At 36.9% G+C, this 24,140-nt stretch overlaps 1 protein-coding gene across 2 annotated transcripts in view; it reads left to right on the top strand.

The window, feature by feature from the left end:
• Positions 1-13,877, top strand: part of TBC1D15 (TBC1 domain family member 15) — a 60,884-nt gene extending 47,007 nt beyond the window's left edge. For both annotated transcript variants that reach the window (XM_006191103.3, XM_014564697.2), the window contains 6 exons: positions 4,053-4,153; positions 7,923-8,022; positions 8,516-8,613; positions 10,599-10,715; positions 11,228-11,314; positions 12,277-13,877. In XM_006191103.3, the coding sequence (XP_006191165.1) occupies positions 4,053-4,153; positions 7,923-8,022; positions 8,516-8,613; positions 10,599-10,715; positions 11,228-11,314; positions 12,277-12,498 (725 nt within the window). In that variant the 3' untranslated portion in view covers positions 12,499-13,877. The remainder of the gene's footprint in view (positions 1-4,052; positions 4,154-7,922; positions 8,023-8,515; positions 8,614-10,598; positions 10,716-11,227; positions 11,315-12,276) is intronic.
• Positions 13,878-24,140: the final 10,263 nt, after the last annotated feature.

The raw sequence follows: 24,140 nt of genomic DNA, 5'->3' as shown, positions 1-24,140 counted from the left end.
TTTGTCATATTAAAGCCAAATTAACCTTAATTACAGGTGCATTTTCTTCATTGTTTATACCTATGTGAATTTTTGGCTTCCTGTTACATGTAAACTAAGGGAAGAAGTAATCTCTTGTGGATCTGGAGGCATTAGCCTCTTTGGGGATGGTAGTTGAAGATCACAGATTGCTCTTTGAAATGTAAAATCTAGTCAGTCCTGTCTGTGACATCTGTAATGATGACTGAAAACATATTATTAGAGTGCTTCTCAGGTTACAGAGTCATTCTCAGTTTTGATTTTGATTGTATTAGTGTTCTAAAGAAGTGGGGAAATGATCCCCATTTTATGAGTAAGGTTATACTGATTTAGAGAGTGACTCAGGGTAGCACAAGTAGTAAATACTGGATTGGCGATGGAGAGCCTGGTCTTTATTTCAGGCTGGCGTTCTTGCCTCTGCACATGCAGCAGCCGGAGCCGTTGCCATCTTAGTTTCTGTAGGGAACTGGGTTATTGTCCTAGGGGACAAGCGGCATTGCCCCCAGTACTCTCAAATGGTACTTTTGAGAAAAGAATTAATGCATATTCTCAGAAGGAGTTCCCTGAATACTCAGATTCTTCAGGGCCTAGTCCCAGACCAGCTAACTGGATAAATTGCTGTTTTCATTTGTCTGTATTAATCCAGCATTCTTTCTAGTGAAATGCTTAAGTTATCTGAAACATACCCAAGTTTTTTATTAAACTCTGGCCTTGTGAGAAGCCAGGGTAGTTTTCATAAAGCAGTGGACCAAATTTCACAATTTTTAAACTCACAGTGAAGTCACCTAGGCTGTAAATTTACTCTTAGAGGTGTTTCTGTCGTATTGAGTTGTTTGGCTTCTTACCCCATAGTTGTAGGTGTATTTGCATTGAATATAGTCTCATTAATAGTGAGGAAGAAGACAAAAATTACTGAAAGCAGACAGAAGAACTCAAGGAAAAATAATTTTTAGTTAGTGTAAACACACTACACGTTTTTCTAGGAGTATTTTTTTAAACAGTATTTTCATGATCATGACTCTGAATAAGCAGTAAATGATTAAATTATACTCAAAATACTGTATGTGAGAAGGCAGGAGAGTGTCTAGTCAAAAAAAAATGATTTCTAACTGTTAAAGATTTCTTTTTTTCATTTGATACTCTAAGGACTAAGCTTCAGTTAACCTGGAAAGTTGACCTATATGTAAATGAACATTTTCTCTGTAAGAATGTGTACACTAGAATGATAAGGAGTTCATTTCTCACACCTCCCCCACTGAAATAGCTTTGCTATGAAAATAATTTGGGGGAACTACTTCAGAAATTGTAGCAGTGCTGATTAAGATGTACGTCAGTCAGCACTAGTACAAAATGTGAGTGGCACTGAATGCTAATTTAAACAGCTTTAATCTTTCTTTAATTAAAAGGAATTTGTACATTAATTCCACCCCCACAACTCATGACATATCCCAAAGAACATCATGTACAAAATAAAACAGATTAAAAGCAACCAGAATATGAAGATTAAATCGACTACTTGCTTCAACTAAGACTTACAGGGGAAATATGGTAGTGATCCCACGTGAAAGCTGAAGACTTAAAGGATTAAGTTAGCTTCTTAGAAATTTTCATTCATTATAATTTTATAATAAAGCACTTTTTTCCCCTAGGGGGAAAGGTGCTTTGTAACTCTTTTGAATAGCGTACTCTGAAATATTTCTGTTATAGACCATATACAGTCACAGCCAGTAAAGTACTCTTTTGCGCTTTGTTGAATTCAGATCAAATTTCCTTCATACTTTAATTGGTTTAGCCTTTATGTTTGTCATTGCTTTCACTGTGTCATTCCCATGTGGGAAAGTTCTGATAATAACAGTTTAGTTCTCCTTCCAACCTACTTACTCCTTTCTTAAAAGTGTTGTATTAATCAGGAAAAGAAGTAAAGAAAGAAAAAGATTTCTTATAAGAGATTGGGTTACATAATCACGGAGGCTGAGAAGTCCCACAGTCTGAGATCTGCAGCTGGTGGTGTAGTTTGAAGGTCTGAGAGCAGCAGAGCGGGTGGTGTGAGTACCATTCCTTTGAGTCTGAAGGTATGAGAACCAGGAGTACTGAGGGCAGGAGCTGATGGCTCAGCTCAGCTCAGCTCAGCCAGCCTGGCAGAGGGCAAGTTCAGTCTTCCTGCGTCTTTTTGTTCTGTTCAGGCCCTCAACCGGGTTGGATGTTGCCCTGTCACGTTGGTGAGGGCCGTCTGCTTTAATCAGTTTTCCAGTTCAAATGCTAATCTCTTCTAGAAACGCCTTCACAGGTACTCCCAGAAATACTGTTTAACCAGACATGGGGACATCCTGTGGCCCACTCACACTGACACAAAACTAATCATCACAAGTGTGTATTATTTAAAAAAGCATCTGCAATACATTTGTAAGCATTAGAAATGCTTCATTTAGGTACCATGTTGTATGCCACTTTTTTTCTGGCCCCTTTCTGCAAATGTCTTGTTAAATCCACAGTTTGGTACTGTAATAAATTGGATGCCTGCCTTGGGAACCCACGTGTTGTTTGTGCCAGTGTGAGTAGAGCCATACTTTCCCCCAGGGTACAGTGTAGGCATAGTGAGGTTGGCAAAGACTAGATATAGCAGTAGATTAGGGCAGAAGCTAAGAGCAGATGGAGCTAAACTTTTATTTTAAGGAGATTGAAGTGAACTGAGTGTCTCTCTATTATGCTTTTTTTTGGTGGTGGTGGGGTAATTAGGTTTAGCTGTATCTACTCACTCTCATGTTATATTTTTAATCTGAATTTTCTCAAGAGACTTTAGCCTGTATGCTTCCTGGGGTCATTTTTAAAGTTTTCTTCCAAAATGGGAAGAGTGATATAAAATTGTATATAATTTTTAGCAGAAATATTCCACGCCTTTTAAAATATGTGCCGTTTAAGTGGATTCATTGCACATAGATTTTGATGAATGATTTTAATGTAAGCTTTGGTTCTGCAGATAAGTGAAAGACTTATTTTCCACAGACTCCCCAAGCTATCGTTGGGAAAAAATCTCTATGTAACTTTAACAAGTGTACAAAAAGGTACCAGAGTTGAGTGATAAAATATGTATGTGAAAAGGCTTAGTATGGCCCTTGTCCCTTTGTTGGTTCAAGAATCTGTGTCTTAAGTCTGAAATCTAATTGTAAAACATTTAAGAAAATTGAGGATAAGATAAAACTAAGAAACAAGAAGCTTGACATGGTCAGGTGAAAAGCAAAACTAAGACTTTGTGTTTGTTTTTTAAGTGAGGGACCTGATTCTTTAACTTCCCAATTTTCTTTTTAACCAAAGGCTGTAAATTAGTGGCGTGACTGAGAAATTATAAGAGCATCAAGAGAAAGGTGGTTAAAGTGGTAGTTTTAGGTACAGAATATTGATTGGATTAAATTCATTTGCTAGCATTAATTGGATATAGAATAACAGCAAAAGAAAAAAAAGAGAAAAGAATATGAATACGACCATTTAAAAGAGATAATTTTGTTGTGACTCCTTTTGTGTAGATTACCAATAAGCTGGTTGCTAAAGCAGTTGAACCCTTTTTAGTTCTTATTTTGCTAGACTTACTCATGGCAGCTTGGTGATCTTGCAGCTTTCTTCCCGCGTGGACTTTTACAACACTCTTCTCCATGGCTTTTTCCCCCTTTCCTCTTGACTGTTCCTTCACAAATCTCCCTTTGAGTATGTATTCTGACATTTGATACTTCTCAGGGTTTTCTCTTCACCCTTCTTCTTTCTCATGATGCTTTTACATATTATTTTTTAATATTATTACCATTCTTGATAGTGATATCTACACTAGCCATTATATACCTGCTTGACATCTTGGTCTAAAACAACTCATCTTTCTCACCTGATCGCGGGATTTCCTCCACCGTGTTTACAAACTTCCGTATCTACCAGTTTCTGAAACCAAAGAAAAGATGTGATTTTAAGTGAAATGGTGATGATACGCACAGAAGGATACATAAAGCTTAGGTTTTTAGAGACATAATTAGTTTTTCTGTTCTTCTTAGGGTATGTGCAAGGAATGAGTGATTTACTTTCCCCTGTTTTATATGTGATGGAAAATGAAGTGGATGCCTTTTGGTGCTTTGCCTCCTACATGGACCAAATGGTAAGAATAGATTCTTTCCTTTAATCAAACTAATTTTGAAAATTGTAGTTGTATAATCTTATCGTGTAAGATTGATATTTATATTTAGCCATTTACGGTGGAACTTAAAAAAAGTTGCTCTGTGTTGTTCATTCGTTTGTTTCTTTTTTCAAGTCTTTTCAAGAGGCTTGGAAGTCCTGGTATTGTTTTTAATACAAAAAGTAGATAGTATATGTCTGTAGAACAGGAATAATCAGGATTTAGTATCGGTAAGTGCGTATGATCTGCCGAAGAGCCATGAGTCACTGTAGAATATTGATGAAATAGATGAATTCAGTTCTTGCGAAGCAGTTGAACTTTCATATCATCTGTTTCAGAGATAAAGCTTAGTCATGCCAAGTAATATCCTTACCTTTTGTGAACATTTTGGATTTTTTTATTATAAGTGACTGATTTTTCTCCAGATGTGTTTGAACTATTTGTAACATTGACACTTTCTTAGTTTTTTCAGAAGCATGCGATTATTAGTGTTGTACTGTGTCTATATATACAATTATTACAAAGAACATTTTATCTATTATCTTTGATATATCTTGGAGACAGAGTTCTAGGACAATAGCACAGAAAGAGTATTAACAGGAAAATAAAACAGAACAGTCTTCTCAAGCAATCTGTTAGAAAGGGGGAAAAGAAAGTGTAGGGACTAAGAGGAGATAAAGGCATAGGAAATCCAAAGACCTGGCCACATAGGTCACTGTACTGTTTCAGAATAAAACTAATATACTTGATGTTGGGCCTTGATATCAGGTACTGAAATTGCTCGCTTGCAGGAGGGTGAAGATTTTGACTGTGTAATCATATAGTATATTTCCCTGTAACACAGAGTCTGGGATGCAGATAGGGGATTTGCAAGTGGTGCCCTTCTCATCTCAGTTACTTCTGTTCTTCCCCTCTTGCCTGCCTGTTTTTCTTTCCCTTCCAGTTTGCCCCAATTTTATCTGTTTCCTCAAGTTTCTTATCCATGGTTCCAACTCATCCTCACTTCTAGTTCTTTTCCATACTTGATAAGATTTGATGGTTTTAAACTATTCTTTTCCTATTTAAAAATATCTAATTATGTAGTCCTTTACCATGATTTAATGCTTTTGGATTATTTGGAAAGATTATTAATTGCAGTAGCCTGGTAATATCATAGTTTGTCTTCCCTTTTTGATTGATTGATTGATTGATTGATTTTTACCTGCCTCCTTAGTTCCATTTACTCCCAAGTGCTCTAGAAACCTGAGGCATTTGTTATAAAGGTCTGTACAACTGATATTAATTGTATGAAAACTGTTGTCTGCTTTCCTTTTGTTTTTGTTGTTTATCCTCTTTTCACTAGACCTAGTGTGTTCCTTGGTAAGAGGGGTCATGTATTTGTTTAACTAGTTCTCTGATATGCTTCCAGAATTTTCCTAATGCCTGACATGAGGCTTTTTTGTTCAGCTGATTTTCGTAGAATAAACACATGAATATTTCCCCAGTGCTTAGTTTAGACCTTTACTTAGAGTAGGTATTCCAAGAATTAGCCAGGCATACTGCGTTTAGTTTTTTTACAATAATAGTTTTCATACAACTGAGCTAATATTGGCATGTTCAAATATATTGGCTTATGATGCCAAATACACACATACATGCATATGTGTGCATGTCTTTAGGTCTCAGATGTGAAGACTACTTTCTGAACATCTGTAATGCACACTTCACGGTCTGTTTGTCATTTTTGTGTATGAAGTTTCAAGTTCTTTGTTCTCTTTTTCACAGTAAATGTTCTCTGTTTGCCTTTTCCACTGAGAGTGGTCTGGGGATTTTTCTAGTTTTTATTCTAAAAAGATCTCTTAATATACCATTTCCTAACATCTTTTGTTGTGTAATATTTGAACAAAAGGGCAGCATGTTGTAATCAAAATAATCTGCACGATTATTTTCCACTGCATTGCTGTTGTTCTGGTGTCCTTGAATCTGTGCTGCTGTTTGACTCCTCCCTTCTGCTTTACAGCTTTATTTTCATGTAAGTTTTTACTGCTTTTATGAGGCTGAATCCAGTGTCTGTAGATGTCCTTTGTTGATATTTACTCACATCTAATGTAGGTTTAGGCGTAGACTTTGTCTATTATTGAAATATTATGGAAATATTTGCAAAATGATCTAATGAACTTTTTTATACCCACCACTCATTTTGCCATGTAATTCAGTCCCTCCCTTCCCTCTCACCCCTTTCCATGTTTGTACACACACACCTATGTGTACGCACATACACATACGTGCATACCTGCATACGTATGTGTATGTCTGCACATGTGTATTTATTTACAGTTACACTTGAGGCCCTTTGTATATCCATTGTTAATCTCATTTTCCTTTCTCCGGGAATAGCTTCTGTCATTTTGGCTTCTGTCATTTTGGGAGTGCTTCTTTTTATAACAGAGTGGGTAGCAATGGCTAGGTGATGTTGGTACTTCCAAACCAACTCTAGCTTTTAGTCACGTCACAATAAAAACTATGCTGTTAATCAAAGAGTTAATTAATTCTGCCTTTCTCTTAGAGTTCCATATGGGAAATCTGAAGAAACTATATCCCAGAAGCTTGCATTAGTCTATTAAACTAGTTCGTTAAATCACTAAAGAGAAGCCAGTTTATTGAGAATCACTAGCCCTTAATTTTTTTCTTTTAACCAAGAAGGAGTGGTTTCTAATCTGATAGATACTTCTAATAAAGCACTATTATTGTCTCTAAAACTAAAAAAATAAGTCTGAGGGAGGGGATGTTGTTCTTACACTTGTCACAAAGTTAGTGCGGTAGGTCACCATAGAGGGCTCAGGAAACGTGGGTTAAAGGAGTCAGAATCATCGAAGAAGCATTTCATTTATTTTGGTGTGCTTCCATCCCCCAAACCTTGACTGAAGTGTTGGTAGGGAATCTGCTCAACTTCGAAGATTTTTTAAAACATGTAAACCACAGCAGTCTCAGACTTTGTGATCTTAGGGCCCCTTCTCACTTGTAAATATTATTAAGGATTCCTAGAGCTTTTGTTTGTGTGGGTTATGTCTTTTGACGTTTCTCATCTGAAAAATTAATACTGAGAAGTTTATAAATATCTATTAATTCATTTAAAAATAACAGACCTATTATACCTTAACATACGTATATTTTTTAATGAAAAGTAACTTTTCCAAAACAAAATTTACTGAGAAGAGGGATTGTTGTACATTTTACATTTTCTTTAATGTTTGGTTTAACAGTTCAGTAAGAGACGGCTGACTTTCATATCTGCTCCTGTGTGCTGTCCAGCGCAGTATCACATATCATACAGCTTTTACACTTGCGGGAGAACTTAAAGCACAAAATGCATAGATTGTTTCAGCATTGTCATGAAAATGGTTTTGACTTCATAGATTCCCTATTGTCATCAAATCTAAGATAATTAGTTAATTCTTCAGCGAGAGATACATGTTAAAGGTAAAATTAATTTTATTTCATATGTTAATTGAAAGAAATATTTAACAGTGAAAGTGATTTGGTAAGTTTATTTCCCATGTGAAAAAATAGTCCTCAGTTTAAGACCAAAGATTCTCTTTCCCTCCTTTTTAATGTTGCTTTAGCATTTTAATTAGTTGTGAGTTTTAAATATAACCAATGTGGTATAAGTCCAACATTTGTCCTTATCCTCATGGCATAGTTACCAATGATTATATACAGTAAAGCGTTCATTGAATATTACTAATGTGACAACAATTATTTCCTTTTAAAGCATCAAAATTTTGAAGAGCAAATGCAAGGCATGAAGACCCAGCTAATTCAGCTAAGTACCTTACTTCGGTTGTTGGACAGTGGATTTTGCAGTTACTTAGGTAAGTTTAGTGAATCAAAACTCTACCCAGCAAATTTTAGGGTAATACTCAAAGGGAAAAAATGTAGAGAACTCTTAAAGACATATACACCCTGCCAGTGTTGCCTGGGCTTCTCTGAGGACTAAAAGTGTGGGATCAAACTGTAAATAGTTGTAAATGCTATGTAAGTAGTTGCCAGAGGTGGCAAATTCAAGTTTTGCTTTTGAAACTTCATGGGAAAAAATTTTTTTAACAAATATTTTTCTATCCATAGTTGTTTAAATCTGCAGATATGGAGGGTTGACTGTATTTGTTCTTATGTGATGGTTTCTTTTAAAGAAGTTAGCCTGCAATTTGAGTTGTTTCCTTGAATTAGTAGAAGGCAGTTACATTTATAGGACTTTTAATAGCCTAAGATGAACAGAAAAATTTGAGTTTGAAATAGTTTATTGTATTCTGAGATAATTAGCATAAGAGTAAGCCATATATAAGTATTTCTTTTTTCTTTCTGTAGAATCCCAGGACTCTGGATACCTTTATTTCTGCTTCAGGTGGCTTTTAATCAGATTTAAAAGGGAATTTAGTTTTCTAGATATTCTCCGATTATGGGAGGTAAGTTCTTAAATTATTATTAAAATATAATATTTATTGAAATAAACATTTGTATCTATAAATAGATTGTAATATCCCGACTGGAATTTCTAAAGCAGTGTTGTTCTGAAATCCTGGTGGTTTGTGGTCTCTCCTTAAAAATTAACAATCTTGAACTGAATGTCTGGTCTTTGGAGCTTTTTACTGTAAATCAAACCCTTGGGGCCAGTAGGTTTCCCAGAACCAGTTCTGTGGACCATTTGTGCCTGTGTTCTTTCCTTGGGAGACGGGACTTCATGTGAGGCTCGGCCACATTCTGGTGTAGCTTCGTGCAGAGTTAAGGAAGTTTTGTCAGGCCGGTCCTTAGAGATAGTGCTTTATTTGCCGTCTGAAGCATTGGGAGGGAACTGACTTGTGTTTGGCTTTTTTTTTTTTTCTAAAGAAATTTGAGTGAGAGCAAAATACGAAGAATAATATAACACACATCCCACTATTCACACTTAACATATGTAAACATTTTGCCTTGCTTACTTCTAGTTTTTTCTCTTTCTTTCCAAGAAAAAAACATTTAAGGATATAGCTCACATCTTTGCTCACCACCCCAAGCCCCATTTTCCTCTTTCCACTCTAAGCGATACCCATCATCATGTTTTTGGTGTATATTGTTTTATTCCATTTTGCACCCAGGGCACTGCTTGATGAAAAACAAAATTACTACTTTCTTCTCACGTATCTGTTAATTGTTAACAGACGGATGAGCTTTTGAAATAGAATATTGGTAAAACAACTGATTGCTACCTTATCTTTATACAAATGAAGATGACAGAAATTTTCCCAAAGAATTGGGAGAATAATCCATTTGGATAATGAAAGCCTTAGTCTACACTGGAACGCCAGTGCCCTCCGAGGCTGTTACAGGTGGAGTCAATTCCTGTACTCCTGGTGACTGTGCTCCCATTAGAGGAGGTGATGCACTGACTTATGGGGCATCACTTCCTTTGTTTGACATTAGAAGAAAAGCTCATATGTTCTCAACCTAGAATCGTATTTTAAAGCTTATCAATTTTGTTAAATTAGTATTTCAACTTCTTTTTTTAAAGTTACCACGTAGCTGGAATAATTTCTTAATCTGTGTTTACCAATAAATTGGAACTTTTAATGGAACCTTTGAGAGTAATTACATTGTAATTAAACTTTCAAAAATTGGATTTAGTATGAAAAGTATCCAACTTGATTTATTTTTGGTGAAAGAAGAAAAAATATTTCAGGTGTGCTTTAATAGCATTGTTTACATGAGTTTTTGATTTTTCTAGGAAAGGTATTATTAGGTACATTAACCAGGGGGAAATTAAGACCTTCAGCTTTAGGACATTACCTATACTTAAGGAACTTAGGAAGAAGTGCAGCTATTGATAAAATATTTTATGCATTTGGGTATAAATTTGGGGTGGTCCATTCAGTTTTTGTCATAATCAGGAATACTCTGAGTTCATTACATAGTATGATGTTTAGAAATTGGAGCTACCTCTGGGTGTTTTTTATTCCATGCAATGTACAAGTGCATCTTTACTTCCAGAATTTAGCACTACCCACCACTCTTCCTCCACGAGACTGAAGGTTACTTAAAAGTGAAAAACTTTTAAGTAAAGGGTCAGAAAAATATTGAAAATGCCTCTAACCCTTACACCTTAACCTCTTGGCTGTGGCTCCTTAATTCATGCCATTTATCTTACTGGCTAGACTCAGTGTTACTGTAGTTACCTAAGGAGCCACATTTGGAATTCATTGTATTCACATAATGTTACACGTAATGTTAGTTACTTCGCAGGTAAAGGTGAGACTTCCCTTCCCCACACCTCATTTCACTTAACTAGAAAAAGAGTGGACTCTCCCATCTAGACAGCTTCTGCATTGCATAGAAGGCATTTAGAGGTCAGCACTGTATCTGTGAAGAGAGCATTTTAGAATTGGTATAGTTTACTAAACAGGTGTTCTATTTTTTATAGGTGATGTGGACTGAACTACCATGTAAAAATTTCCATCTTCTTCTCTGTTGTGCTATTCTGGAATCAGAAAAGCAGCAAATAATGGAAAAGCATTATGGCTTTAATGAAATACTTAAGGTAGTGATTCCTTTAATTTAGATTTTAATATTTTGACTCTTTCCTCCTTTTGGTGGGACTGATGTACAAAACATTCCTTTGGAGCATTACCGAAGCCCCTGAGTAACTTAAATTTTACCAATAACAGTACCAGGACTGGCTCTCTGAGAAGGACAGTCCAATAAGTACATATTGGCTACTTATTTTTCCTAGCTAATTAGGAAGAAAAGGAAATTCAACTAATGCTCTTTTCTGTAGTTTAGTTTTCTAAAAAAAATGTCTTTTGCTTATAACTTTGACATAGTAGACTTGGGACAACTGCTGGATTTAATGTTCCATAAGCTTATTAACTGTTTTAGATTTAAAACTTGAAATGATGTAATGAAAGACATATTAAATTTCTTGTTTACTTGTAGTATATATTTTTATTTTAAGGATTTTTGTCTACAGTGTAATATAAGTAATAAATTGTATAGTAGAACATACTAGTGTTTCAGTTTCAATCATCATTTTATTTTATTGATTTATTTTAGCATATCAATGAATTGTCCATGAAAATTGATGTGGAAGATATACTATGCAAGGCAGAAGCAATTTCTCTACAGATGGTAAAATGCAAGGTATCTATACAGTGTTTTAAGTAATTGCTGGGTTTTTTGTTTTGTGTTTTTCATGGGTTAAGGTCAAAAAAGAATTTTTCTTTTTAGAAGTAATAGATGGCAGCAAGTTGAAGGCAGACACAAAGCATTAGCTAGTGTCTGTTTAGCATTGTAGATTTACAGCACTTAATTGGAAACAGTTGATTAATTATGGCTAGACAGGAAACATATAATAATGCAGAATTACAAAAGTAATGAAAACACTTCTGCAGCAACCAAAGAGGCTGTAGAACTTAAGCATTGATACATTACCCAATTAAATCAGTGGCTACAGAGTAGGACTTCGTATTCGATATATAGTATCTCCAAGTAAAGACAGATGCTAATCAGAAATAATTAAGTGAATAGTACTTGGTCTGTGTCTTTACATTTGTATCGGTCAAGCTCTTAATTATCTCAAAAACAAGCCATATTTGATGTATTATATTCTCAGTTTAAACCAAAGGATTATACTTTTGATGTATGTTGATTTTCATATTTTTTAGAGAATTCTTGCTTGGTCTTTGTATCATTTGTTCATGGTTCCAAATATTTACAGTGGCTCATTTCTACAGGTATTTGATAGCTGTTCTGTTCAAAACTGTCAGTAAGATACTTCTTATGTTTAAGAAGCTTCTGTGTCTTGAGAGAGAAAGATGATGTAAATGAGAATGAAATAAATGCAAAATATTAGAAAACAATATGTTTGTGGGAGTAGTGGGGTGGAGTGGAGAGTGGCTAATTCAGAATAGAAGGTCCGAGAGCCACTTACTAAAAGAGTGCTTAGGACTTCATTTGGAGTGGAGAAGGAAGGTTTGAGAGGGTGCAGAACGATTGTACTGTTAAAACAAACGCTCTGATGTAGTCTTAAACAGAAGTGTTAATTTGTGATTACTTTCCCTCTATGGTGAATGACAGATTTGTGTTTGATTTTTCTTATTCAGGAGTTGCCTCAAGCAGTTTGTGAGATCCTGGGGCTTCAGGACAGTGAAGTTACAACACCGGATTCAGACACCGGTGAAGATGAAAATGTTGGCATGGCTAATTGTCTGACACCTGCGTTTCAGAGTAACTCCTTGTCTGTACTTGCCACCAGTGGAGCCAGAGATGACAGCCCAACAGAGATACCAGTGTCCCCAAGTGTCAGCAGATTAACACCTGCATGATCACTCTTCTTGCTTAATTTTTGAAGAGACACTTTGTTGAACTTTTTTTAAAGTACTTGAAAGGTGGAAATTTGAAATCTCGGTATTGATCATGCTTTAAGGTTTATGGAAAGAGTGTACTGATGTTCTTGCATTAAAGCTTTACAAAGATTTAAACTAATTATTTTTGTAGTTACTTCTACCAAATAGCCTTTCCTTTTCAGTAACATTCCTTAGTATTTTTATAGCTCAGTACATTTTATTTTCTTGCTGAAAAACTGGAATTGGATAAATATTACAAGTGGATGAGTTGGAAATTATGCACTTTGAAAAACATTCACTTTGTTTACTCCAAGTTTAATGGGTTTGGATTTGATTAAATTAAATGTTTGGGCCTTCTATACCATTCTAAGCTGAGAAGTAGATTGTTACCCGGTGACAAATGTTGTTTACAACAGTACTCAGCTTAAATATTTATGCTGGTGGAATGTGATTTGGACATTTTCATCAATGCAATTTAATGTGTAGATAAGGAGCTATTTCAACCATAATAAGTGGATTGGCAGTATATTTTTTACATTGAACTTTCCTTCACTTGTATATAAAGACTGTATAAGTACTTATTTATGAGTATAAGAAAGGATAGGCATATTTTCTTTAACTGAATAAACTTGACTATTGATTTATATAACCTGATTTCACAAAGTTAATACATAGCTTCAATATGAGATCTTTTTCAAAACTATTTTCTTAACGAAACATTATTTCATGAGACTACATTGAACCCTGTACCTGGTGTAATTTTCAAGTTAACTGCTTGTAGCCTCACTTTGCTAATAATGTTTATTATCTTTCTTAATGATGCATTAACTGATTAATCAGGTCTTTAAATTTTTATAAAATACTCTTTACAAAAAGCTTATGTCAAATATTTCAATATACTATCACGAGTCTCAAAGTAACGCTTTTTTGTATATGAACGAAGCAGTTGTCTTTACCATGCAGTGTTGCATGATTTTAAGTTATGTGGAATTAACAGAACTGATTCCGTTTTAATTGTGATTTGTTAACTTCTGTACATATCATTAAAATAAATATTGAAGTTGATGTAATGTTTTCAGTTAAATTACACTTAGAAATAATCTGCTAGTTCTTCATCAGAAGAAAAAAAATCCAGTATGGACCCCAGTCTTACATTTTTAGGTGAGTGAAACAACCATTTGTGAATGAGTTGGGGAAATGAGCAAAAAACATGACCCTTCATATAACTGAAGAACATGTTTCATTAGCGTGAAATTGGGCGTGGTGTTATCCTTGGAGGATGTAATTACCTGAATCAGTAAAGCAGCTTCCTACAATTGATGTTGATAATGTAAAATAAAAGTTACGTAGTTCTCAAATGGTCTGGTAGATAGACTTTTTTTTTTTTTTTTCCAGAAAGCTAGAGAACCAAATGAACTTTTTTTCTTGCTTGAGCATTAACTGACAATCATGGCAGTAGAACCATTAGATTGTAGCTTTTAATATCATATGTATGTTATCTTTCATCAGTTAATAATGAGTAAGCCTATTCAGAGAAAAAGAAAAAAAGTGAACTGATCAAAAACTCGGCATCTCCAGCCTTTCATTTCCTGCTGTTCAGGAAATTGCTGAGAACATCTTGATGTCTTTCTTGTCCTTCCTGGACAGGGTTTTTTGGGAGTTTTTCTACTATGTAACATATAATATCTACTTTAGAGTTTTAAAAGAATCTTATTACATTTAGTAAGTTGAACTTTTGTCAAGTTTCATTATTAAAGCTACTGTTAAAATGTTTTTACCAAACAGTCTTGAATTTCTTTTTAGCCTGTTTTTTATATGGAAGTGATAATAATATAGTGGTAGGGAAAGTCTTCACTTAATCAGAGTTATTGCAGACTCTTGCAAAATTCAGTTAGCAAAGACCGTGTAAACTTGATCTGTTGATATTGCTACAGTAGGTTCAGGTAAATGTCTTAGTCTAACTTTTTAAAGATTTGTTTATTTCAGTTCTTCACAAATGTAAAATATTACGTGCTATAGTATGTGATAATTTAAAGTTAAAATTCAAGTAATTTGGTTGTAGAAAGTATTTTCAATTCTGTTAGGAGTCCACAGGAAACCTTTCTGTATTGAAGAATCATCTCTGTTTTGATTGTTTCGTGTGTCTAGGATTCTTCATCTCTTTATAATGTTAGAAACTTTCGTGTCGGTAACGACTAAAGCTTTTTTGAGTGAGGAAAACAGCCTTTTGGGATAGATAGTGATTCTTGCTAAACCTGACATTTCCAAAGGTTTTTATGAATGCCAACTAATTCCTAGGGGAACTTGATATAATTATGCCCATTATTAATGATAGCTTGTATAAAGTAACCCAAAATGTTTATTGAAGAACCCAGAACTTCACCTTAGTGTGCAATTATGTGATAAGGTAACGTTATTCCAGCTTGGGGTTTCAGAAGATGCATGAACCTCTTACTGTGTTTGAAGTCTTGTGTGCATACATGTGTATCTGGTGGAGAGATCATATAGTTTTTCAAAAGCTTCTCTGATTTTCCCCAAAAGTGGAGAATAATTGTTACAAATTATATAATGTGAGGATAATAATGTAATTTGACCCATGCTAGTGGTTTTATGTGCATAACTCCGTTAATTAAAGTATCTTCAGAGTGCTCATTTCCACTTCTTGATTTGTATTGTCAAAATACATGTCCAGGCTCTACTTCAGATCTACAGAATCAGAATTTTTGGAAATGAGGTCAAGGACTCTGTTCTACAGGCACCCAGGTGGATCCTGAGCCTCTCTGAAGTCAGAGAACTGGCCTTGTATATTGAGTTCATGGCTTACCATGTTGACTTATGGTCAGGTAGACAAGTCCCTAAGTTTTTAAAATGTAGTTCCTTGATGTTCTAAGCTGGATTTGCCCTAGTTCTGGTCACCATTTTTTATAAAAAGTGATGACAGTCCTCTTAGCATATTTTATTGTAGGTTTCCCCCTCCGTTCTTAGATTTTGAAGACAAACTTTCAGTGTCATTTTATTTCTGAATATGAAACAGGATTAACTTTGAAATGAACCTGAACGGTTTCCATCAGTATCTAATGTTGTTACTGGATCATAAACATCTGAACTTGTAATGTGCACACTGCCATTTGAATGATGCAGTGTATTTGCCTGTTCTCCCCTTGGGTCCTTTAATATGGGGGTTTTAAGTTGTAGATTTTTGAGGGTTATTCTGATTATAAATATTTTTCTCGGTGTCATGTAAGTAGACTCCTGTTTTTCAGGCTATCCATCTTAGAGAAAAACAGGGTGTTGTCCTCAGATGCAAAGGTGGGGCGGAGTAGGACAGTGAGACTGGCCGTACCCTGTGACTTTTTGGATATCCGTGCAGTCTTTTAGCCCATGGGAACCTGTGTTGTTAACAAACTCACTGTAAAGAAAAACTGCGATCAAAGTTTCTTTCTAAGAGCTGTCGGGAATCAGAAATACCCTGTTTTCCTCATGTTCAATCCCTGAGTTAGAATTGGAATGTTAGAACAGTAGGTCAGCTGTTAAACATGCATCCTCAAATACCTACACGGTATGTTGCTCCTCGCATCTCTATGTGGAAAAGTAGACAAAATGAAAAGTACAAATTCCAGTAAGCTTGGCTGTGATCAATGAGCAGCCCCGTTGTCTTTCAGCCGTTTTAATTAAGAAGACTTATTAACTGCAGAGATGGGTTTTTGTTGTGAGCCAATAGTAGGTATCTCCAACACCACACTAGTCTGGAGGCACAAGACCCAGTGGGTTAGCAGACTGCTTGAAAAACACCACTAGAGCTGTTTACAGGTTGCTTTCGATGTTGTGTGGCCTGATTGTACATCTCTGTCCCATAGGTGCCACAGGCTCACTTTGCAAAGCAAATTGTTCTCCAGTGGAGAAGCTGTCAAGGTACTTGTGAGCGCTTAGCATTTACACTGCGTGCCCCTGTCCCTGTCTGGCACAGTTTGCAGGAAACATCCAAAGAAAATTTGGGTCACATGCTTTCTGTTAACTGAGTCAAGGGTTAAATGAGCCAAATAGAGTGCTGACTAGGAAGTCGTTAGCAGTTAACAGCATCTAACCCAAATAGACGATGTAAAGACTAAATCGTTAACTTTTCTGAGTGAAATTAAGTTCTTTCATTTTTTTATACTCTTAATAGGAGTTAAGCTATTACAGGTGCACAGATGCTCCTGTCCCCTCCTTCCCCGCTTGTGGGTGTAAAGAAGTTAACTCTAAAACCACTTTTGTTAAATTCCTCAATTTAAATGCAGCTTCTGACGAGAGCGGGTGCATTCAGTGGGGTGTGGCCGTAGACTAGATGCGATCTCTGAATAACTTTGGGACAAATGACTGTTCTCTTTGGTTTACAGAGCTTTGAAGGATTCTGTATGTAGGCCAGTGGACAGCCCAAATGAGGGGGAACCCAGTCATCAGAACCATCAGGTTCTCACTAGCTTCCTTCACATCCTGTTGTTTCCCAAACCAGCCTTTTAAGTTTCTGCTTAGTATGACTTGTCCCAAAGTTTCATTGATTGTGAAGATTGAGGGGAAAATAATCACTTTCATTGTTTTCGTGTCTAAGAAGAGTGACAAACCCTGGCTTCGTAAACTCCAGCTTACAGAATGGATGGGTTAGTCTTGAAAGAGACATATCTTTTCTTAGGGAAGGAATTTAAGGAATAAGAACGTATCAGCTGAGGTCCAGTGGACTGAATGCAGGTGGCAGAACCCTGGAGCCACAGCCCAGAATCGTTTTTCCTGATCTATTCCTCTGTTCCTAACAGGACTGTAACTGAATCATTCCAGCCATGAGAACTCACCCCCCGCCTCCTCTTTATTTTTTTTCCTTTAATACTTGTAGAGGAGGAAATTCTTTGCCACAGAAATTCTCATTTACTTTTGGTTACTCTCCCAATGTGACTTTGCGATGCTTTTCATATGTCTGGGTTTGCTGAGTTTTCCGTATCTGAAACTGTAGTTCAGAATTAGACAGAAAAAGGTATGTTTAGAAGAGTGGGATTTTATTCTGTGAGAGGGCTGGGTAATTATGAGCATTTTATTTGTTCGCTTCACAGTGTGGAGGGGACCTATGACAGGCCTGGCCTTGGTTTAAGGGGTCCCTCTTATTTTAACTGCTTTCCTAAGTTTCCTAGGTTTCCCTTAAGGACTCACGTGGTCTGAGAGCATCACTATGGATTAAAAAAAAAAACATATATATATACACACAATCTTTGTTAAACTTGCTTTTAAAAACCTTGGAAGTCTGGTGGTAGAGCACATGCTTAGCGTACACGAGGTCCTGGGTTCGATCCTCAGTACCTCCTCTAAAAATAAATAAACCTAATTACCACCCCCCAAACAAAAACCTTGGAAGTTTTGTGTGCCTTCTTTTTTCTTCTTGTTTTCTTATTTATCTGCTACCACTGACTTAGTTTCTTGGTCACAATTTAGAGTTACATAATATGTAAACACGAATAATAGGAGTTGTTTTGATTGGTGCTTCTGGACAAATCGTGCAGCTTGCTTGAGGGATTGGTTTTCTCAAGGAGTTCAGGGTGGCTTGCGGGGGTGTAGGTACTTGGATCACCTTGTGACGTGCTTTCTGTTCTTGCCACGGACATGGAGTTTATCCTGCAAAACTCTGGGAGACACATGTCAGGGAAAATTCACACTGGATTGTTCATACTAGAAGACGTCCACTGCATTCACGAACGTAAAACAGAAGAGGTAAACTATTTGGGTAAAAGCCCAGGTTTTGGAGTCAGGTAGTCGCGGATTTGAGACCTGACGCCCAGTTGTTTCTTGGTTTTGTGACCATGATGATTCTCTAAGAGCCCTCAGTTTCACACCTGTAGGTGGATAATACCTACCCCAGTCGCGAGGAGTAAATGGAATACACGTAAAATGTTTATTACAGTGCCTGGCATGATTAAGCGTTAATAAATTCTATCATTATTATCTGACAGCAAGCAAAAATACACCACCACAGACCATTTTTGTTCTTAGAGCTACGCAGTCTACTTTTACTCACAAAAACATGGTGCCTTGGGGCACCATTTGGTTTGTTTTCCATCGGCTGAGGTCAAACTGAACTGTGTGTTCCGGTTTCATCTGAGCCTCTGCATCACTGACCCCAGAAGAAAATCACTGTCTCCTTTGTGCTTTGGTTTAATGCTCTTCAAATTGGCTTAAATGTGCTTGCCTTTTGTGTCTCCCTTTATGAAAGTTGTCATAAAAACACGATAATGAGAACATAAATGTAAGAGATTTCATATTTGCTTACTAATAAATCATTCTCAAGTCAACCCTCTTGGACAATATAGCAAATAATCATAAAAAATAAAAATCACAAGGCATGTCCGCACTAAGCATTTTGAGTAGTACGGGAAATTACAGTGTCAATGAACATTTTATCAGGAAACAGATTGATGCCTAAATTTGTGGCAAACGTTTCTGGTTACTCTTCCGCATTAGGTCAGTTCCATCAGGCTCTGATACCAAATCACCCTTTGTGACTTAATTTCAGATTCTATTGGCTTGATTTCTGGCTTGTTGACACAACCTCCTTGCAAAGTTTAATCCATCTTTTATCTTCGTTTCTATTTTCCCCCCTCAAAATGATAGTTTCCAAGATATTTAGGTGCAGTCAGCAGGAATAAATACATTTCCACTGTGTCATGAACACCTTCATTTGCTGTAGTATGAGTTGAAGTGGAGGCGACTTGAATATGGTGTAGTTTGGAAGTTTTCTTCACTTAAGCACAAGGGCACCCCCATATTGACTATCATGAGCATTCTATTGACTACCATGACATAATCAATTTTATGAAGACTTCTCTGATTTGAAGTCAGAGTGGGACCTTCTAAGGTCTCAGGTGAACCTAAGACTTTTTCCCCATACCACTGCCTTAGTATCTAAAAAAACCTCTTTGTAGATCCTTAAAGTAACAGGATAGATGACTACTTCATGAGCTATGTGCATGACAATGGTTTGTGAGTTTGTTGGAAAGGAAACAGTGTTATGTAGAAAGCCTGCTTGCATTTCTTAAAAGTTAGTCATGGTAGGTTCATTGCATTTCCTTTTACTGATGATTTACTATACTACCAAATCAAGGAAATAGACTGGGCATAAGTTTATTCTGGTGTGGTATTCACGTGGTTAAGCTGGAGGAATTAGGAGTGGATGGTAGTAACAGTGGACAATTCCTGCCACAGACACTAAAATGTACCCTGTAAGCTCTAGGAGCCAAACGACAATTGGGGAGAGAAATCCAGCCAAAGATTGTTAGGCTGAACTTTATAGCACAAAATCAGCCTTTCTCTTGCCTTATTCAATGTGGTTTAAGCATAGAAGGCATACTTATCAAACTTGCCTGTGACACAAATTTGATAGACTGGAATGATGACTTAAAACCAAAAAGACAAGATTATTTAAGGGAAAGAGATCAGATTTTTTTGTTGCTTCCCAATCTCCAAATAATCACTGTTGATTCTCTTTGCAAATATCTCCGTCTTCTTACATTCCACATCTATCCTCTAATAGCTTTACCTGCTTTCTCTGTCCACCCTGGGGACTGACCAGGAGAATTCTTTCTTTCCTCTGGTTTATTTCCTTTTATTCTTTCCCCCAAACACATGTCTTTACATCTCTGAAGCTTAGCTTTCCTTTGATGACATTGTATTCCCAGCTGGATCTTTATTTGGCCAGAGTGGTGGGGGTGAGTGGTGAGAGAGCAGGGGGAGGGAGGGAGGAGTAAGGAACCCTCAGGGTCTCTCATATTTTGCCTACAAGTGGAAGTATGTGTGTGTAGAGGGAGAATTTGAAAGTGGGGGGAAGATGGGTCTGTTCCAATATCCAGTGGACCCTGGATACCCCTTTGTTTATCATTTATATCACCTTTCCCATATCTTTGTCCCAGCCTTCGAGGATCCCCTTCCTTTTTCCAGGTGATTGAGGGGCTGACATATTATTTCTCTCTTGTTTTTACAATGGTCCTCAGTGAGGACACATACCTATGTGCAGGACTCACTGACATCCTTAACATAAAACTTCCCTAATTCTGTGGATCCAGGTCTCATCGCTTAGCTCTTCGTCTGGCCATTCATGATGACATGGCCCTCTTCATTTGTAAGGTCGTGTATTCAAAGGTCTCCTTATCTGGCAATATCTTGCTTTTTATACTATCCCACTTTCTGACCCTTGGGCTCTTCAGCTTCTTTGTCCAAACCAATTCGGTTGGCTCATCTTATGACTGCTGGCTGCCCAGTTATCATGGACTAGGAGGACAGTCACCCCATCAAAACCCAGGTATCCACATTTCTTTAATTTCTGCCAAAGATTCCAAACCAATGCCCGCATTTATATCACTTTGGTTTCAGAATCAATGAAGGATAAGGAGATAACTAACACTTTGATCATTTAATATCTGCCAGGCACCATGATAAACACTTTATCCACATCCAATTTAATCAGCATGACAGCCCTATAAGATACAGATATTATCACCCCGTATTACAGAAATGAAGCCTGAGAAATATGACATAGCCTGTCCTCAAATACAGTGAGGTGTCAGAGCTAAGATTTAAACTCAGCTTTATCCAAAACCAATGCCATTCTTCTATGCAGTGTAGTTTAGTTTTTAAAGTTTTAATTTTTGTAATCGATGTCACACATGCACGTGGTTTCCGCAAGATTTGTTGTTATGAGAATTTTTTTTCCCCTCTTCTTCTCCCTCCAATTCCTCCTCCCGCTGGCGAGACTTCCAGCTTGTAGCTGATTCTTCCGGCGTTTACTTCCATGAGCCCAGTGCTGTGATGGGCTTGCGCTGCAGCCACTTTCGTTTTCAGCTTGAGGCGTTGTCTCCTGACTCCCAATCTTCGAAGGTGGAGATGCCGCTTTCCTCCCTTCAGTTCCCGCTGTACACACATACACCCTTCTTTATTGTCCCATTTTCTAATAGAGTTGATATCATGTCAAGTTAGGTCAATGAAATTCTTAGCTGAGAAGTGTCTTAGGCCCTGACTTAAATCGTTTTCCTTTGGGAGCTGATTCTTATCAAGATTTTTCATTGGCTGACTTTATATATGATCATCACCAGTCCAGCCCCACAATCTCTGCCAGACATTTAACTGGGGCTTGTCAACGGGGCTTCACTGTAGGATGATCCGATTGCTCCGTTTTGTTCAGAGCGCTCAGTGTAGTTTTAGCGGTTTCCTCTTTTCCTGGTCAGAGTCTCCCAGCTTTTCCCATTCCCTGGCCGGAGGGTAAACGCCTGGTTCTCAGCCTCCTGCGGATTGAGTCTCAGTATCCAGTGCATGCATTCATTTAATCACTTTTCTTTCAGGACGATGTTGTTCTCAGTGATGTCTGGTGCCCTGCAGTCCTCTGCTGCACCTTCTCCAGGAAGTAAGCTCCATTCATCCACCTGGGGGAGCCAGGGAGTGGCTCGTCTATGTAGAACAGCCTTTACAAAAATAACAGTTTTGTTAAGATATCATTCATGTGCCATAAAATTCACTCTTTTAAAGTGTACAATTCATTGAATTTTAATATATTTACAGAGTTGCACAACTATTCCAATATCTAATTTTAGAATATTTTCATTGCCCTCCAAGGAAGCTCTGTACCCATGAGTGGTCATCCCTACTTCCCCGCCCCCTCCAGCCCCTGGCAACCACTTATCTACTTACTTTCTGTCTGTCTGTCTCTCTTCTTCTCTCTCCCTCTTTTCTTCTTCTTTTTTTGGTTTCTTTTTGCCTCTTCTAGACATTTCACATAAATGGAATCATACAATATGTGGTCTTTTGTAACTGGCTTCTTTCCCTTAGTATAATGTTTTCAAGGTTCATTTATGTTCCTAGCACCTTTCAGTACTTCTTTCCTTTATACCATTTATGGACACATCATGTTCTGTTTTGTCTTTTCATTAGTTGATATTTGAGTTCTTTCCACTTTGGGTTATTATGAATAATGGCCCTATGAATATGTATATACAAGTTTTTGTGTGAACATACGGTTTCATTTTTCTTAGGTATATACCTAAGAGTGGAGTAGCTGGGTCTAGGTTTAACTTTTTGAGGAACTGCCAAACATTTTTCCAAAGTGACTCTGCCATTTTAACACACACCTAGGAGTAAAATTACGGGGTTGTATGGTAATTTTATTTCTAACATGTTGAAGGACTACCAAAGTTTTCCAAAGTGGCTGTGCTACCAACAGTGTATGAGGTTTCCAATTTTCCCACTTCCTTACAATACTTGTCTTTTTTATTTTAGCCATCCTGGTGTTTTATAAAGTAATATCACTGTGTTTTGATTTGCATTTCTCTAATTAGTGATGTTGAGCATCTTTTCATGTGCTTATATATATTGTTTGGAGAAATGTCTACTAAAATCCTTTGTCCATTTAAAAATTGGTTTATTTTTTTTTCATTGTTGAGTTGTAAGGGTTCCTTATATTTTCTGAATACTGTCTCCTATGAGACTCATGACTTATAAATATTTTCTCCTATACAGTGGGTTGGTTGTCTTTCCATTTTCTCGATGGTGTCCCTTGAAGCACAAAGTTTCTAATTTTGATGAAATCATATTTATCTATCTTTTCTTTGGTGGCTTATGCTTTTGTTATCATATCTAAGAAAAAAATTGCCTAATCCAATGCCATGAAGATATACTCCTATGTTTTCTTCTGAGTTTTATAATTTTAGCTCTTAAATTTAGGTCAATGATCCACTTTGAGTTAATGTTTGTGTATGATGTAAGGTAGGGGTCCAATTTCATTGTTGGACTGACAGCTTTGGTCTCATTTCAAGTTTTAAACCCATATGTTCAAATGTTTCCTGGACAGCTTCACTTGGCCATGCAATATGTATAAGATCTAACTTTCAAGAGTTTTTTTTCTTCAGTTGCATTATTTATGTGTGTTCTAGTTCAACAAATGACACTATAATTTACCCAGACCCCCAAGTCAGAGACTCGAGCTATTCTGGCACCTGTTCATCTGCTCCCACACCCAAGTAGTGATGCTGTCCAGTGGATTTCACCCCTTAACATCTCTCGTTCTTTTCATTGTATGCTTAATGCTATTGTCTTAATACAGGTCATCATCTCCTGACTACAGTATTTCAAGTCCTAAGTGGCTTACACCTTCAGTCTCAAGGTCCTCCTCCAAGCTGCTCCTTTCCTGAAACACCTGCACGGTTATGCTATTGTCTTGTGTAAAGCCTTCCAACTGACCTCTCACCTGCAGGATAAGGTGATGAAATGAAAAGCCCATTGATTGCCACTCAAGGTTTATCAGCATTTGAACCCTGCTTTCTTCTTTAGCCTTATCTTTCACTGGGCACCCCTATTCCACCACTGCTGAGCAACAACGGTTCTCTCTCTGTTTTCTTGTATTACTCTCTCTACCTGGAATCACCTCCTCACTATCTCCCATCCATTCCAATAACAAACACAAACTCGCTTTTAAATATTCAGCTCAGGCAACACCTCCTGGAGGCCTCCCTTGGCTCCCCTAAGGTAGCGTTGAGCACTCTGTCCCTGTGCTTCTAACGTCTTCTGTAGACAAGTCAGTGTACTTTGTTTACTTATTTATTTGCATGTGTTTCTTTCTG

This window comes from Camelus ferus, chromosome 12, assembly GCF_009834535.1.
Source record: "Camelus ferus isolate YT-003-E chromosome 12, BCGSAC_Cfer_1.0, whole genome shotgun sequence".
Lineage (NCBI taxonomy): Eukaryota > Metazoa > Chordata > Mammalia > Artiodactyla > Camelidae > Camelus > Camelus ferus.
This window is presented reverse-complemented; position numbering and strand designations above follow the sequence as displayed.